The sequence below is a fragment of the Brienomyrus brachyistius genome, chromosome 17 (genome assembly GCF_023856365.1).
Source record: "Brienomyrus brachyistius isolate T26 chromosome 17, BBRACH_0.4, whole genome shotgun sequence".
In the NCBI taxonomy this organism is placed as follows: Eukaryota; Metazoa; Chordata; class Actinopteri; order Osteoglossiformes; family Mormyridae; genus Brienomyrus; species Brienomyrus brachyistius.
In genome coordinates, this window is record NC_064549.1 from 22,512,211 (window position 1) to 22,527,667 (window position 15,457).

Genomic DNA, 15,457 nt, shown 5'->3' on the forward strand with positions numbered 1-15,457 from the left:
CGTGAGAATGGCGCGCTGGGTAACACGCTGCAACGGCGCGGTCTGCACCTGTGCGTGCCGCCGTCAGGCGGCGCTGTGCTTCCAGCTACAGATCACGCGCTTCGGCCTGCCGCGAGTCTGTGCGGAGCGGAGCGCAGCCGAGACATGGCGGCCGTACGCAGCTTGCGCGTTTCCGTGAAGCCGGAGGCCGCCTCCGATCGCCCGGATTCGGATTCGGACTCCGATTCTGAGCGAGATGCTCGCGAACCGGAGCCTATGGAAGTGGAGGAAGGGGAAATTGAGACTGAGAGTGAGGCCGTTCCGGTTCGGCGGGCCCTGAAAGAGTTCATGCCGGTAAGTTAGGCCTGGCTTCTTCCCTGCCCTCCTGGGCGTGCGGATCACGACGGCGCCATCTGCCCGGACGTGGAGCTGCTGGTTAGCCGCATGCTAAGCCTGGCTGTTAGCATGCTATCCGGCTAGCCGCCAGTCCCCCCATTCATTGCTATTAGGCTAACGCTAGCCGGGCGCCGGGACGTCCTGCGATCAGTCTGTCCTAATCCGTGACAAGCAACTAGTTAGCGACCAACTGCACGCGAACTAGAGCTATAACCCGAGTTTAGCCGTTAACTACCAACAGACGCGCGTAGGTTGGTAATCGGCGTTAGCTGCGGCGGGGCTGCGGGCTAGAGCACCGGCCGGTTTGAAGCGTCCCCGCGGGTCGCGCCGGCTCCTGCCATCTAACCGGCAAGCTGTCTGATGAGACAGTACAGCAGTACCGGCTCGTCACGATCCCATGTTCTGTGGCGATGCCTGGCCTTGTTACATTTTTATTTTCTCGATGGCGTGACCGAATCCAAGCGTCCGTATGTTCTGCTAGGATCCCAGGAGGCGGTATGCAAACAAAGCCGGGACCTTCATCACAGGCATCGACGTTACGTCTAAGGTAAACTGATGACTCCGTGCTGGCGAAACGGAGACCTTAAGTGACCCTAAATATCTACATTTCTTGTGTATTCAGTTAGTGTTCCAGCTCTTTGCACACCATTAAAAGCTCAGACAGGATGTTAAAACACCTGTTACTACAACTAGTGGTTTGGTACTTTGCTGGAGCAAACCTGTCGGACTTGGTCCTTCAAGACCATAATGCAGTGGCTTGGGTTTGCAAAAGCTGGGAAGTGCTGTTATGGCAGGGTGTACTGGGTGCCAGCAGTGGGCTGTACTGGTATATTGTTGAGGGTGGGGGTCTCTGTGTGGCCACAGGAGGCTGTGGAGAAGAAGGAGCAGCGGGCCAGGCGCTTTCACTTCCGTGCTGAGGTCAACCTGGCCCAGAGGAACGTGGTGCTGGACAGGGACATGATGAAGAAGGGTAGGTGTGGGCAGGACTGCTGGTTTCCAAAGGACAGCGTGCGGTGGATATTACACTTCTGGTGTGACTGCGTGGCTCAGCGCTGGTGTTTCCAGTTCTGACTTGCTGTCCTTTGCCCCCCTCCCCTGCAGCCATCCCCAAGCTGCGGGCCGAAGCTCTGTATGTCTGCGGGGTGGACGAGATGAGCACCCAGGACGTCTTCGGGTATTTCAAGGAGTACCCGCCAGCTCACATCGAGTGGATCGACGACACGTCCTGTGAGTTCCCCCTGGCGTCGTTTCTGTGCCGTTTCCTTTCTTACTGAGCTCCGGTACTGAGACGCGACAGAACCTGATAGATCTGGAAGGGTCTCAGTCAGCTGAAAGACAGACGCGTATCCATGGATGTGCGTCACCTTTTAAGGATGGTCCTACGGAAAGTGGCCTTCTGTGCTGGGTGTCCTTCAGCTTCAGCGTGTCTGTATATCTCTGTGTATCTGTGTAGGCTCTATACTGTGCTTAATGGTTATTTATACGTTTATCAGGGTTCCTCTGCAGTATGGAAAAATATGCAGTTTGATCTTGCTGTTTTCCGGTTCTGGATAAGAATGGAAAAAGGAAGGACAATATGGAACTATTTTAACGTTTCCAGACTACTGTAAAAAAAAAAATTAAAATTGGCCCACCGTGCATTCTAAAAAAATCAGAAATTGCTTATGTGTGTTATTACTGAAATCGTCAGTGTCAGCGCTGAATGCGTATCTGGCGCAGATTAAAGAGCAGCATCCCAAACCAAGGAGTCGCAGAGTCTGTGGGGTGTGCTGACAGTTTACAATGCTGACAATTGAAGAAGGCATCATACCAGCTAGCATCGCCTGTCCCAGAATCGTAGTTGGAGAATGTTCTGTCCTGTGTCCCTTGGTGTGGGAGCGACCTCTAAAAGCACCGGGGAAAGCCAGAGATCTTTAGGTGTCGTCCCTGCCCTACGTTCCCTCATTTCCACTAACATTGACTTCTATCTCTGACTGTTTTGTCTGTTTATTTGCAGTAAAAATCTAAGCAGAACGTGTTTCAAATCCATAAATAAAAATGTGTTCTTACATCCTTGACTCTGCTACAGGGTCTGTGGTTGCAGTTAGTTGGGATGTCGCTGCCCCTTTAAGAAATCAGGTGATGGAGGTGATGTCACTGCACCAGTGTTCTGTCTTTTGACGGTGCATGTCTCCTAGGCAACGTGGTCTGGCTGGATGACAACACTTCAACCCGAGCCCTTATCAACATCAGCCGCATGCCGGACGCCGAAGCTCCGCCCACAGTAACAGCCAGCTCCCCAGATGGCCACCAGCCAGCCCAAGAGCGCAGGGGTAAGTGCTGAGCCTGAATCTAAGTGAAAACACCATGGAAACTGCTTGTCAAGTTAGTGTTGATTCAAGATTCTTTAATTGTCACATACATAGTTATACAAAGTACAACACGTAGTGAAATGCATCCTGAACCGCTCTTTTGTAGACTGTGCAAGTTAAAAATCTAATTATGCTAAAGTTAAAGTGCAAAAAGCTAAAATGGAAGCAGAGAAGAATGTTTAAAATGAACGGTACGGCAGACAGGTCCCCAGCCTGACCTGCTCCAGTGAGACATAGTTGATTGACATGGTGAAGGGCATGGTGGAACCCAGCCATTTTACTGCGAACCTCCACCCCCCGCGAACCAGCTGCTCTCTACCAATCGAGGTCTCTTCTTGGATCGTTATCAAAAGAATATTCTTTCAGCACGGGGAGAACGAGACTCCGATGACGAGGAGGAGGAGGAGGAAGGAGAGGTGGATGATGAAGATGAATCGGCTAAGGAAGGGAAATGCGCAGAGGAGAAAGCCGGCGAGAACAAAGACGACGAGGACCAGGCGGCGAAGAATGCCGAATCTGACAGTGTGCAGGTATGGACAGCAGGGGGCGCACTGAGCTGCTGCTGTACCCCCAGAGGTCGGGGGCTGCTTCATTGATACTACATTGTGCCGTTGTCCAAATGTATGAGGACACGAGAGCTTTACGATGGCAGTAAACATCTTGTCCTTTACCTGCCATTGTCATCCTCTGTCCCCGCATAACTACCTAAACTAGCACTGTGTTGACTAACCACACGGCGAACTTCAGGGCTAGATCAGGCTTGCTAGCAGGGCACCCTGGCTATGTTTGCTTTCCAGAGCTGTACTTACTTCCTCTCCGTGTGACCTCCCATCCCAGTCGGACCCTCTGTCCCAGGCAGAGAAAGAGTCTCTCCTCCGTAATGATCTTCGTCCAGCGATCCGGCCATTTGCTGGGAACAAGCTCTTCCTGAGGTTTGCCACTCACGGTGAGTTCTGCAGGCATACCCTCAATATGTGTTCAATATTTAACACCTATCTCCAGCTTTCTCTAGACACACCATCTAGTAGACAGTGTTAATGTTGTGAATATATGCTAGGAATGGGAGGTTGTAATGTGTAAATGTGCAGTACCTCTATGCAGGCAAGATTCTACTAACCGCTAATAAGTGATAGCTCTTTTGTTAGCAGATTAGTGTTTCCGCTAACTTTGAAAACTGTTAGCAGACCAATTAGCTTCTGCAAAATTTATTTCTGCTAACTGTAAATCTACTAACATTCTTTTTTTTGTAGGTAAACAAAGTTTAACAATCAAAAATGTCTGTAACCCTTAAAATCATGTATATTTATTCCTATCTACTGCAAGCATGTCTGCAAGAGTCTGTCTGACGCGCTGTTGGCCGACTACATTTAAACACAAGACGTGATTGGATGGTAACTTGTTGGATTTAAGGTAGTCTGGGCTAAATATAAGTGAATGAAGATAAAGTCCATTTAAAGTGGCATACCCTGAACTAAGTGGAGAACAGGGCCCTGTATCACAAAGCTGGATTTCTTGCTGGGTAACTTGTTGGATTTAAGATACCCTAGTTTAAATGCACTTGATCTTTGTCTACTTTCATTTAGCCCAGAGTGCTTTAAATCCAACAAGCTATCTGACTAAGCACGAAATCCTGCATCATGATACAGTGCTCTGGTTGTATTTTCTGGGCTCTGATTGATAGAGGTAATAAATGCTGCATTCAATTTACTTCAGGGGTCAGAACTCGTGACTGGGAGTGACGTTATACATGAGTTAACCGTGTTCCAGTACAGAAAGTCAGAAAGCCATTTAGCAATACCAGGGACGTGTTTCAAAAAGCAAGTTTTCATTCTTATCCAGATAATTTGCCGCATATAATTTACCCCAGTTTAAATTTGTCTTTGTTCACTTACATTTAGCCCAGACTTACTTTAAATCTGACAAGTTGTCTGGTTAAGCAAGAAATTCTGTTTTGAAACCTTCCGTAGTTTTAGCCCGGCTAATTGTTAGCCATTGTTAGCAATATCAGTTGATGGAAACGCATTACTTGGGATTTTGTATGTAGAAACACCACAGCAACACGCCCATAGACAGAGGTTGGACAGTACTGTGTGTACGACCAGTTTAACGAGCCACAAATAAAATGCGAGTGCTAATAAAACCAAAACTACTGCTGTCACTTCTGTTGATAAAGGGCGCAGCCATCTTGGATTCTGAGCTTGGGGTTGTGTCGATTCCTCCGAGTTCAGAATTCTGTCTTTAGGGGGCGTTCCAGTTGAAATTTCCAACTAGGAACTCGGAATTTACGAGTTACAATGGAACAGAACAAAAGAGCCGAGACCCTCCTTCCTAGTTCCAGGTAAATGGGGCCATGTTTGTAGTCCCCAAGAGGCTTCACTGAGGGCAAAATGTCAGCATGGGCCAATTGCAGGATAGGACCTCCAACAAAAGTGCTTATATTTCACAAAGGGAATATGAAGGGGGAAAAAAGTCAATGCAGCTCTATTGCCGAGACTCTACAAAATCCAACGATGCCCATACGGGTTGGTCCTAAATACCCCCAGGTAATCACTCCAGCCCCGTGGAACTAAACAGGCAGGAACTAGCAGTTATCGTTAACTTCCACAATTTTTTTGTGGTTTAGCGGTTTAGCATTATCCAAATAAACTTTGGAGTTTGTGCATTAGCGGTTGACGGAGCTAACTTTTCAGTTAGCTGTGCCCGCCACTGCTTTTATGGCATTTGAATTTTTTTTTTAGAGCGCTACACATCTAAGTGCTGTGTGTTTTACTCCAGTGAAAACGAGTTTTGAGTGTAATGCGACCTCTTTCTGTCGTGTCCAGACGATAAGAAAGAGCTGGGAGCGGCCAGGCGCAGCCGCTACTACATGAAGTACGGGAACCCCAACTACGGCGGCATGAAGGGAATTCTGAGCAACTCCTGGTGAGATCCTGCCAGAGCCGCTCATCTGTCCACAAAGATGGCTGCACACTGACACCCACCTTCTCCTCTGTGCAGGAAGCGCAGGTTTCACACTCGCAAAATCCAGAGGGACGTCCTGAGGACCAAGAAGCCACTGATTGGAGACAGTATGGGCCACACACCCCCCTACACACACCGACACTCGGGTAGGTGTAGTGTGCAGGTACAATGCTAGTAATAGTATTTTTCCTACGGTAACTACTTACCTGGTTAGGTTTAAATCACATGCTGTGCTGTCGGGTAAGACAGTATTCATGATCATGATTTCCAGGGCATATTACGAAATCTCCAAAATCCACGCAGAATCTGGGTTTTAAACTTTCGCATATTTCCTGGTGTTTTGTATATTTAACACGTTTTCTGCGGTCAGACCTGGTGAACTTACCTGAGGAACCAATTGAGGAAGAGGAGGAAGAGGAAGAGGATGGTGAGGAAGACATGGACTCGGATGACCGAGTTGTGGAGTACTGGGGGGAGAAGGAGAGAGAGCGCTTCCGGGACAGGGAGAGGGACAGGGGCAAGGGCCCGCGTAAGCCTGCCCCGACGTCCGGATCCTCCGACTCAGACGAGATGGATTACGACCTGGAGCTGAAGATGATCTCCACTCCGTCGCCCAAAAAGAGCATGAAGATGACCATGTATGCTGACGAGGTGGAGTCCAACCTCAAGAGCCTGCGGTGAGCCGTGACCTCAAGCTCGCTGCCTTTCACGTGACGTCTTGCCTGTCCTCAGTCCTCATCACCTGAAATCGCCATGAATCAATCTGCTTGTTAGAGTCTCTTAATCTTCGTTAATTGAGGTGGTTGGTGTCCTTAGCATGATGTCTGGTGCTGGAGACCTTTTGAACGTTGCTCTGTGTCGCTCAGGAACTCCACGCGTGCGGACAGTTTGTCCGGCTCCAGCCTGAAGAACCGGATTGGATCGGGGAGCGGGACCAAGGCAGAGAAGGTGACGGACGTCAGGCAACTGCTGGAGGAGAAACGCCAGGGCTTGTCCCAGCAACGACCCCCAGTAGCGTCCAGTGGCAAGACAGGTTGGTGTGCGGCTGAAAAGAGCTGCTGTAATCAGATCTGGGATTATACAGCTTAACCCTCTTTATTCGTAGTTCCTCCTTAAAACTGAGAGGGGTCCCGACTCTCAGAAAATGACACTGTCCAATAAGAAAGAGGATCAGTATGCCTGTGGGCTCCATCAGCTGAGGATTAATGTCGTTCAGGGACCTCAGTCAGTTCCTTGGTGATTTTTGTCATGCGGATCCGTGTTTCAGCGTGAGAGCCGCTAGAGGCCGTCGTCCCAGTGCTTTATGTATCTTAGCGTCCGTGATCCTCATCCGTCTCCCTCGGCTCCCGTGTCCAGATGTGAGACAGAGGTTGGGAAAGAGGCCACACTCCCCGGAGAGTCGCCGCTCGCCCTCGCCCTCCCGTGCCCCCCAGAGGGACCCCCCTCCACGCCGGGAGCCCCTCACGGACGTCCGCAGCCGGCTGGGTGTGCCCAAACGCGAGCCGGTTCGGCAGTACTCCGAAACTGCGAAGGACAGCAAGTCAGGTAAGGAGAGCCGTGTCGCCTAGAAACGCCCCTGCGCTTTCCAGCGGGGACCCCCTTCACCCTGCATCAACTCCCCACCTTCACCCCCACGTCCCCAGTGATCGCATGGGGGGGGGGGCATTAGTGGGCTTCCCTCTCGTGTGGTTCCCTGACTGGCCTCATTTGTGATATTTGCTACCTGACATGCCTCTGTGTATTACAAATGGTGTACGACGTCTCTCACCCCCTCCCCAAACAGGAAGCCTGTGGAGTCGACTGGGCACTTTGCCAAAAGACAGAGAGCCCGAGAGGAAGGAGGGGGCAGGCAGGGGTGGGCGGGGTGGCCAGCAGGGCGAGGAGGATGAGGAGGACTCTGACCTGCAGAAGGTGTGGGGCGCCATGATCAAGGAAAAGGAGGAACAGTCTCACAAGAAGAAGAGCCGCCTGGACAGCCTTCCATCCCTGCAGATAGAGATCAGCCGTGAGAGCAACAGCTCAGACAGCGAGTCCTGAAGGGGGCGCCACACGCCTGGCGCCTTGGGCCTGCTGGCCTCCATACGGCTCTTCTCCTCGGCTTCAGACTGCCTGCTGTCGCTCTGTGGTGAGCGCCCCCTGCTGGAGGAATGTGCCTGTAAATAATACGACTCTTTCTGACAAAGCCAGAGAACTGACTGGTGTAAATGTTACCTGAAAGAAGTAATTTTTTTTCTCTTTGTTTTTTGAAATGAAAGATCAGGCTGAGAAACTTTTTTAATTCTCCGTATTGAAAGAGTGCTAAGGGTGTCTGTGTGAGACGGGGACGGATCGTGCTCTGAATATGCCCCGGGAACCTTTTTTTATAAAGTGTTGTCACGTTCATGAGCGTCTTGTTTGTTCAGCCTGTTACCATGATCTTCACACAGCCGCTCATGTCCAGCCGTGTGTCTGAGGAAACTCTGTTTAGTATCGTGCACGAAGCGATTGGCACGGATCTCATTTCCTTTTCCTCTGCCTGGCTGTGTGCTCTCGCCATGGAGACTCCCCACACCCGGGCACCGTCTCCAGCCCAGTGGGTGTTGGGTAATGACCAGGGTCCCACCACAGTGTGGGTGCGTGAAATGGGGCACGTATGTGTGCGTGTGTCTGCATGCTTCTGCGTGCATGCAAAGTGTTCCTTTCCAATGCTGATATTTTATATTGATCAGATGGCGAGATAGTGGCACAGCTAGTAAGATGTAAATGTTACTTTACCCCAAAAATAATAAATTCCACCTTTTTATCGGTGGAGATGTTAAGAGAAAATCAATCGCAGTGTATCCTGACCTGTCTGCGAACTGAGAGCAGTGTGAAGACTGGCCTTAGTGGTTTTAAAGTGGTGTAGCAAACGCCGATTGCTCAGAAGTGTGCATCATATGGTGTGTGACGGCGGGGAGGTGAGACAGAAGCTGCTACGTCAGGATCCGCCATCTTCGTCCCTGAGGCGTCCCGGGTCCTGCCGATGTCCACCATGTCCACCTGGCTTACATGAATGGCAGGCAGTTGCCATAGTTTTGAGCGGTCATGGTCTGCTAGCACTGGCACCCCTTTATGACATTGTCTTTGGTGTAACCCTCCCGTTACACTTATTAGGACCTTCCAGTAACATTCATTGTGATTGGTCGTAACTCTTGGTCCAATCCAGTTCTTTCACTTGATGGGACAGAGCTGGTTGGTTTGTCACACGCAGCCACGCATTTGGGTTCATTTTATCACTTAATTGTGAGTTTTGTTTAGAGAATTCATTCCCTGTCCCCTTTTGTGGCTGTTGTTGAACAAGGTATGTTCAAAATCTTACAAAACGGTATAATGGAAGGACCCAGATTTTGATCAGAAATCTGTAGTTTGCAAATTAATGTACTTTAGCACTGTTAGGCATTAATCTCACCAGTGCAATGAAAAGTAACCCTTAGAAATGCATAGAAACAATGGAATAGTGGATATCTTTATTTTACATTCACCATGGCATCGTGCTGACTGAGTTACAGTTAGTTTTATTTTAATGAAGAGACATGGCTGAATTCTGGATCCTCATCCACACAGGAAGAGCTGACTCCTACTGAGTGTCACAGGCAGCCTACAGGTCCCACAGTCTGTGCTAAAGAGTCCATTCCTGCTGTTCCAGGCTCCCAGTACTTCCTGTTCAGTCACCCAGTCACAATCCATTCGTGCTCTTGCAGGTTCTCGGTACTTCCTGTTCAGTCACCCAGTCACAGTCCATTCGTGCTCTTGCAGGTTCTCGATACTTCCTGTTCAGTCACTCAATTACAGGACCTCCTTTTTTGGGTGGGACTGTCTCAGTGGGAATTGGAGGGAGCAGTATACCGTAGGAGCTGCTCTCTCTAGGTGTCCCTGTCTGGCTGTGGTCCCACGGCTGTTGAGCAGAACGGAGGCGTAGACCACCTAAAACAGCAGACACACCTGTCACAGGGTCGGGACTTTCATGAATGTGTCACGATGTTTCTCATTGCCAAGACCACAAGTACGGCCTTGTGGTCTTGGCATGTCCGGTCTTGCTAACTTGCCTCCCAAGAATGAACTTGGGGAAAAATCAATCTCAGAAATAATCTTGATTGGCATGGATCCTTGTTATTGGAGACGGGGCAAGAACGACATCTGAGGATTTTTACCGTTATCCGTACTTCTGTTCTTGAGTATTGGAACTGGTGTTTAGCCGTGGAAGATGATGTAACACAGATGCACAGGAACACAAGTACAGATACACGTATTGAGAGAAACCCCTGGTGACTGCAACCATCCAAAACCTACCACCCCTGCTGTGACAGTGACCATTGTTTACGGTGTGCACCAGCTTTTACTCTGCCATCCACGCACAGGACAGCATGGGGCACAGGACTCCGATACACACTGATCTGGATGCCAGCAGCTTGGGCAATGTAGACGACATATGTCCTAGTGCAGGGGTGGCCATTCTAACTGCAGAGGGCAAGTGTGTATGCAGGCTTTTTGGGGGAACCTTTAGGTCAGCTGTTAAGACCCAGGTGTGAGGCCTCTTCAGCCAGTCAATACTCCAATTATTAATGTTATTAGGGAGTTGCAGTGAAAATCGACATACATAAGCCTCGGTGCCTGTAATCATAAGGTCGCCAGTTCAAACCCAACCTCAGCACGTCTGCGGGTCCTTGAACAAGGCCCTTAACCCCCAGCTCCGTGGGCCCCCCAACAGGTGGCTGCCCTTCAGACAGTTTACTCTACAAAGAGCAAGTTGAGGGAGACATAAAGACAGTTTCCCCAAGGGGATCAATAAAGCATCATTATTATAAGATTGCCCACCCCTGTCCCGCCAGCATGCCTTTAGTCCAGGAGCGCGAAGTTATTTTTCCCCAAGGGCCAAATTTCATCAGGATCAGAAAACCAAGGGTCAGCACCCCCAGTAAAATTTGGCAAGTAAACTGTGGTTGAAATCCTGTGTACATTTCACATCGAGGTCATGCAAAGTCGGGTTATGAGCCCATAACGCTGGAAGGGAAGTGACTGTTACCCACTGACACAGTCCCCTTCCACCCGCGACTTGACCTGTATTTATTCTGGTGGAGTAATAGGTGATTAGTGTTACAGAAGTAGCGTGTTTTAGTTTTTTCAGTTACCCCCTGAAAAGCTTGAATTACCCCCCCCCCCCCCCCGAATAAATACCTCTGTGTCTCCAGGAAGCCGTGAACTCCCTTACCTCTCCCTTCAGGCGAGCCGTCCCCGGTGCTGAAACAGGACAGCCAGAAGGGTCAGCGTCATCTGTGCATTTACAATCTGCTCTTCTTGGTTATCAGTTGGTTGTTATTATCAGTTTGATGCTCAATCAGCGGACGAGTCCCCAAACATGGTGTCTCTAGTCAGTGTGCTGGGCCAGGTACCCATTTCAATGACCCTTTTTGTTAAAACATGAGCGAGTTTAGCTCCAGATGAATGCGGCAAAGGACTACGGACGCCTGTGACACCTGCAGGATGTTCTTCCGGAGGGTTTCTGGGGCGACAGCACTTCCTACAGGCAGGGCTCAGGAAGCAGGTGAGCACCGAGATGAGCAGGATGCAGACCCCGACGTACACGGCCACCCTGGACCGCACCTCCCCCCCTGCCGCTGCTGAGAAGAGGTAGCTAGAGTTAAGTTTCCATTTTCTATTGTCACATATTAAGATTAATTTTGATCCCAGGGGGACATGCTGGATATACAAACATTAAATATGTCCCAGTGTTTCCCAACCTGGTCCTCAGGGACCCCCAGCTGGTCCATGATTTTGCTACCTGCCAGACGGTCCACATTTTGGGAGTTTGGAGGGAGCAAAAATATGGACCAGCTAGGGGTCCCAAAGGACCAGACTGTGAAATACTGATCTATAAAATATACAAGCATTGCATTTTTGGATCATCCCCAGGGCAGCAGCTGGCTTAAATATTCACAGTATAATATGGCCAGCAGGGGGCGTTATGGTTAAGGAACTGAACCCAGTCTGTCAGGTGAAACCGCTGCAGATTTATACAGTAAATGAACTTAAGTTTCTTCATCCCACGTAACCTCCTACCAAACGGCACTCCGTTGGTGTCCCTCATCATCTGTACAATCAGACCTTTTGTGAGAAGAGAAACCTTACCTACCAGCAGTGATATTCAGGGTTGTCATGTGACCATTCATGGTAATGTTGTTTATGTTGACTCTGCACTGGTATGGCCCTGCATCTGACAGGTTGGTGTGGAGGATCTCGAGAAAAAGCGTGGCACTGTTTGCTGAAATGGTCCTGTTGTAGAGTTTGTGTCTGGGGGTGGGCTGTAGGAAAACGAACGGCTCGATGACCTGCCCCCAGCCCCCCCTCCAGTGGGCTTCCCCGCAATGTTCGACATCACAGTGCATCACAGCTTTGGCGCCCTCTGTTATGCTGAGTGTTCTTCGACTGGCTTTCACAGAAGGTTGGCAGGGATCAGCCTCACAGCCTGGTGGACAAATTGACATACATCAGACAGGTCTGCCTCCCTCCGACTTCAGGCCTGCGGGCTTGTATCCCGGTCTGGGTCCGGGGGGGGGGTCCGGGGGGGGGTCCAGGTTCACACACACATAGCTGAGCTGCTAGCGATCCAGAACAAAAGTGTGACTGCATTTGAAGAGAGCTGCCTTCATTTCTAATTCTTACACCTAAACAAACTGCTGGGCTCCGAGTTTCAATGGAAAAAAAGAAATCTGTCAAGTGCTCGAGGGCTTACAGAGGAAGGAAGGAACTTTGTGCACTTTTCAAAACAATGGTATGGTCTGGGTGTGGATGCCAGAGGTCTGCATGTCAAAGAGAAGTGAGGTGGCAATGAGTCAGATTCCGGCAGGAAAAACCCAGACTTACTTCTCCTTATAGTACATATCGAGTCATTTTGATTTGACCATAATGTAATTAATACTTTTCCTTACTCAATATTCCACTGTGAAGTTGGTTATACAACCCAGGAGGAATTGGGACAGTATAGAGAATGCAAACTGAAAAAGAAAGCAGAGATTTCCAAATCCAAAAAAAGTTGGGATGACAGCATTTGGGGCCGGGGGGGGGGGTGCAAAAATGGGCAGAGGATCAAAAACATTTTTCGTCAAAGAAAAGGGATTTTTAGATATTTCACCATCTATGGTGCATAGCATAATTAAAAGAGTAATTTCATAAAGGACAAGGCTTCTACATAATGAATCATAATTCATCTATAATTGACAAAACCATATGGGCTCATGATAACTAACAAACCTTTCTCAAGCACCACAATACATGGTTACATCCACAATGTTAAGGTTTAAGGTTCACTGTGCCCAATGGAAGCCTAATGTTAACTGGGTACCGAAGCACCAACAACTTCAATCGGCTCGAAGCCATCTAGGATGGACGACTGCAGAGTGGAACCTCGTTTTGGGGTGAGACGAATCAGTAATTCAAGTCTCTTTTTTTTGGAAGAAATGGATGTTGTGTGCTCCAGACCACGGAAGAAAAGAACCAACATCAAATCTAAAAGCCAGGGAGTCCGTTGTAATCGAGGCTTTCATCGTCTTACCTGGAGTACAGATGATGATGGTGAGCAGGACCGCCAGAGTGCCTCCGATCTCCATGTGCTTTCTGTGCTCAGCTCCTTCAGCTTTATTCCACACTTACGGACTGCTGACAAATCTCCGTTCACAGGTGAACGACAGAAAACTGGTCCGTAAATGATCACGGTACTTATGTAGTAAGTGTGGAGACTGTTATTATCGTTGTCGTGTTCTGATTTGTCTCCACAGACCGGCCATGCTCAGCTTCCCTGCCAAAAACGAGAAAACAACTGTTTCATTTCACAATTACAGTAAGGAAGGAAATCAACACTTTTCATTCACCGATTTCAACTTCCCCAGTTCGCATAGCTTAAATGCTTCATTACGAAAATGTTTTGAGGAAACCGATAATTTATAGGAAATGGGAAAAACAAAAATAAGTATTTTCCACTTTGTCTGTTGAGAAATGTCTTAATGTTTGTTTGTGATTTCATAAAAACTAAAACTAATCACTCACTAATATCGAAACACATTACAATCTTATAAAATCTAAGAATTATTTTTTATCAGTGTTATGTAGACATTTGGTTGGAACCGTAGGAATGAAGTAACACATCGAATCAGGGAGCTCATTTATAAAAGTGTTCACATATTCTTGCGGATGAATTTATGCACGTACGAAAACTCAAATGTTCGTACGAACAAAAGGCAGAGGAGGGTTTCTCGAAACCTTCTTAACGCTACTTCGTTCGTAAGTTTTCGTATGGTGTTCCCCAAAACGTCCTTAGATAAGTATACCTTCCATAAGAGATACTGTCGTAAGGTTGGTCCGAAGCACTCTTAGGCATATCACTTAACGATGCTGTCAGCTCACACCGGTAGTGGCCCCCACTCAATGAAAAATCAAGTGTGAAGCTAGAGCGACAGCACTGACAATTAAGTTCATCCAAAGCCAGTGACACCGATGAAATTCAATGATCCGTTACATCAAAACTGATACCAACCAGACATCAATATTATTTTTGAGGTGAATTTAGCTCTCCATTACTTAATATACTGACAAGTTCTAATGGAGAATGATAAACTTAAAACTCTTATTATCATTGCTAAGTGTTACACCGATGATACATAGAAAAAACCCACAAGAAATGACACGAACTGACACAGTAACGGACTACTCGGGAAACAGTATGCTGTACAGTACAATGCAATTTAAGAAACAAATCACTAGCGGTCTATTCGAAATAATTTCAATTATAGTAAATTCGAACTATAGAACCATACTTGCTTATGAACGCGCAAACCTCTTAAATCCTACGTCGTATATAATACATTCACCCATACATACATACATAACATTCACCCATTCCGCCTACTAAAAAACTGCTTATCCAACACGTTACTTTCCTGGGGGTGTCTGCTACATTAGCCACCTCCTGTGCAGTCGAACAATTATTAAACGAGGAAGGATTGATGGACGTCAATCTGGGGTTTCAAATACTAATTAAAAAAAACTAAATATGTGCATGTATTTATTGTCTTTTTAATGCTCTTTTTTCTTATAATGGGCGTCAGTGGAGAGGAAAATGCGTAACGTAAGATAAAGTCCATATTCCTTGCATTTCGGTTTTTTTTTTTTTTTTTGTCAGGTACAGATATGTCTGTCCGAAATTTGGTGATTTTTGGTCGCTGTTTCGGTACATTAAACCACATTAAGCTTTTTCACGTTAAGCGTTTTAGAATGTCCCTATTTGGCGTTTGCAAAGCTAAATCTCCGCCTGTGTAGAATCTTCGGCGTTAGTGGGGCAGGCGCCCCCCGCGTAGAACTGGCCCTGCTCTGAAACCAGAAGTTTAACATCTCAGGCTATTAAGCAATATGTACTCTAATAATATAGCAGTTGCAATTGGTCAGTAACAATATAATATTAATGTGAGTGTTTTCACACAAAAAATACAATTGTAGGATTGTAGACCCCTACATTGCGATGGATGTGTGTTTTCCAAAATTATATTTTCCAAAATTACATCAGCTAGCAAACAATTAGGGGCGAAATGAGTAGAAGTCAATAAAAAGGTTTATAAATTGTGGATTTTTCTTACACATTTCCACATTATGGCTACCGTTTAACCACACTCTTTTCACGTTCTTATTTCCTAGCTCAACTAATTTCAGGCGGTAACACAACATTTATTTGGGCTATCGTGCCATTGCTCGTACCAGTGTCAATG

At 47.7% G+C, this 15,457-nt stretch overlaps 2 protein-coding genes across 3 annotated transcripts; one reads left to right on the plus strand and one right to left on the minus strand.

Annotated features, from left to right (window-relative positions):
• The first annotated feature begins 84 nt into the window (after positions 1-84).
• ncbp3 (nuclear cap binding subunit 3) lies at positions 85-8,067 on the plus strand. 2 transcript variants are annotated; one of them, XM_048981291.1, is made up of 13 exons: positions 85-333; positions 857-922; positions 1,240-1,345; positions 1,477-1,602; positions 2,553-2,687; positions 3,093-3,256; positions 3,564-3,672; positions 5,549-5,648; positions 5,724-5,833; positions 6,058-6,364; positions 6,554-6,720; positions 7,044-7,232; positions 7,471-8,067. In XM_048981291.1, the coding sequence occupies exons 1-13, from the start codon at positions 145-147 to the stop codon at positions 7,722-7,724; spliced, it is 2,022 nt and encodes a 673-aa protein (XP_048837248.1). In that variant the 5' UTR covers positions 85-144; the 3' UTR covers positions 7,725-8,067. The 2 variants fall into 2 exon arrangements, with proteins under 2 accessions (XP_048837248.1, XP_048837250.1); XM_048981293.1 differs by lacking the exon at positions 857-922.
• A 1,090-nt stretch (positions 8,068-9,157) lies between these two features.
• si:dkey-52l18.4 (uncharacterized protein LOC560708 homolog) lies at positions 9,158-13,563 on the minus strand. Its single transcript, XM_048981301.1, has 5 exons — positions 13,255-13,563; positions 11,836-12,168; positions 11,180-11,323; positions 10,915-10,943; positions 9,158-9,629 (listed from the first exon to the last, which is right to left on the minus strand). Exons 1-5 carry the CDS (start codon positions 13,307-13,309, stop codon positions 9,492-9,494), a joined length of 699 nt encoding a protein of 232 aa, XP_048837258.1. The 5' UTR covers positions 13,310-13,563; the 3' UTR covers positions 9,158-9,491.
• Positions 13,564-15,457: the final 1,894 nt, after the last annotated feature.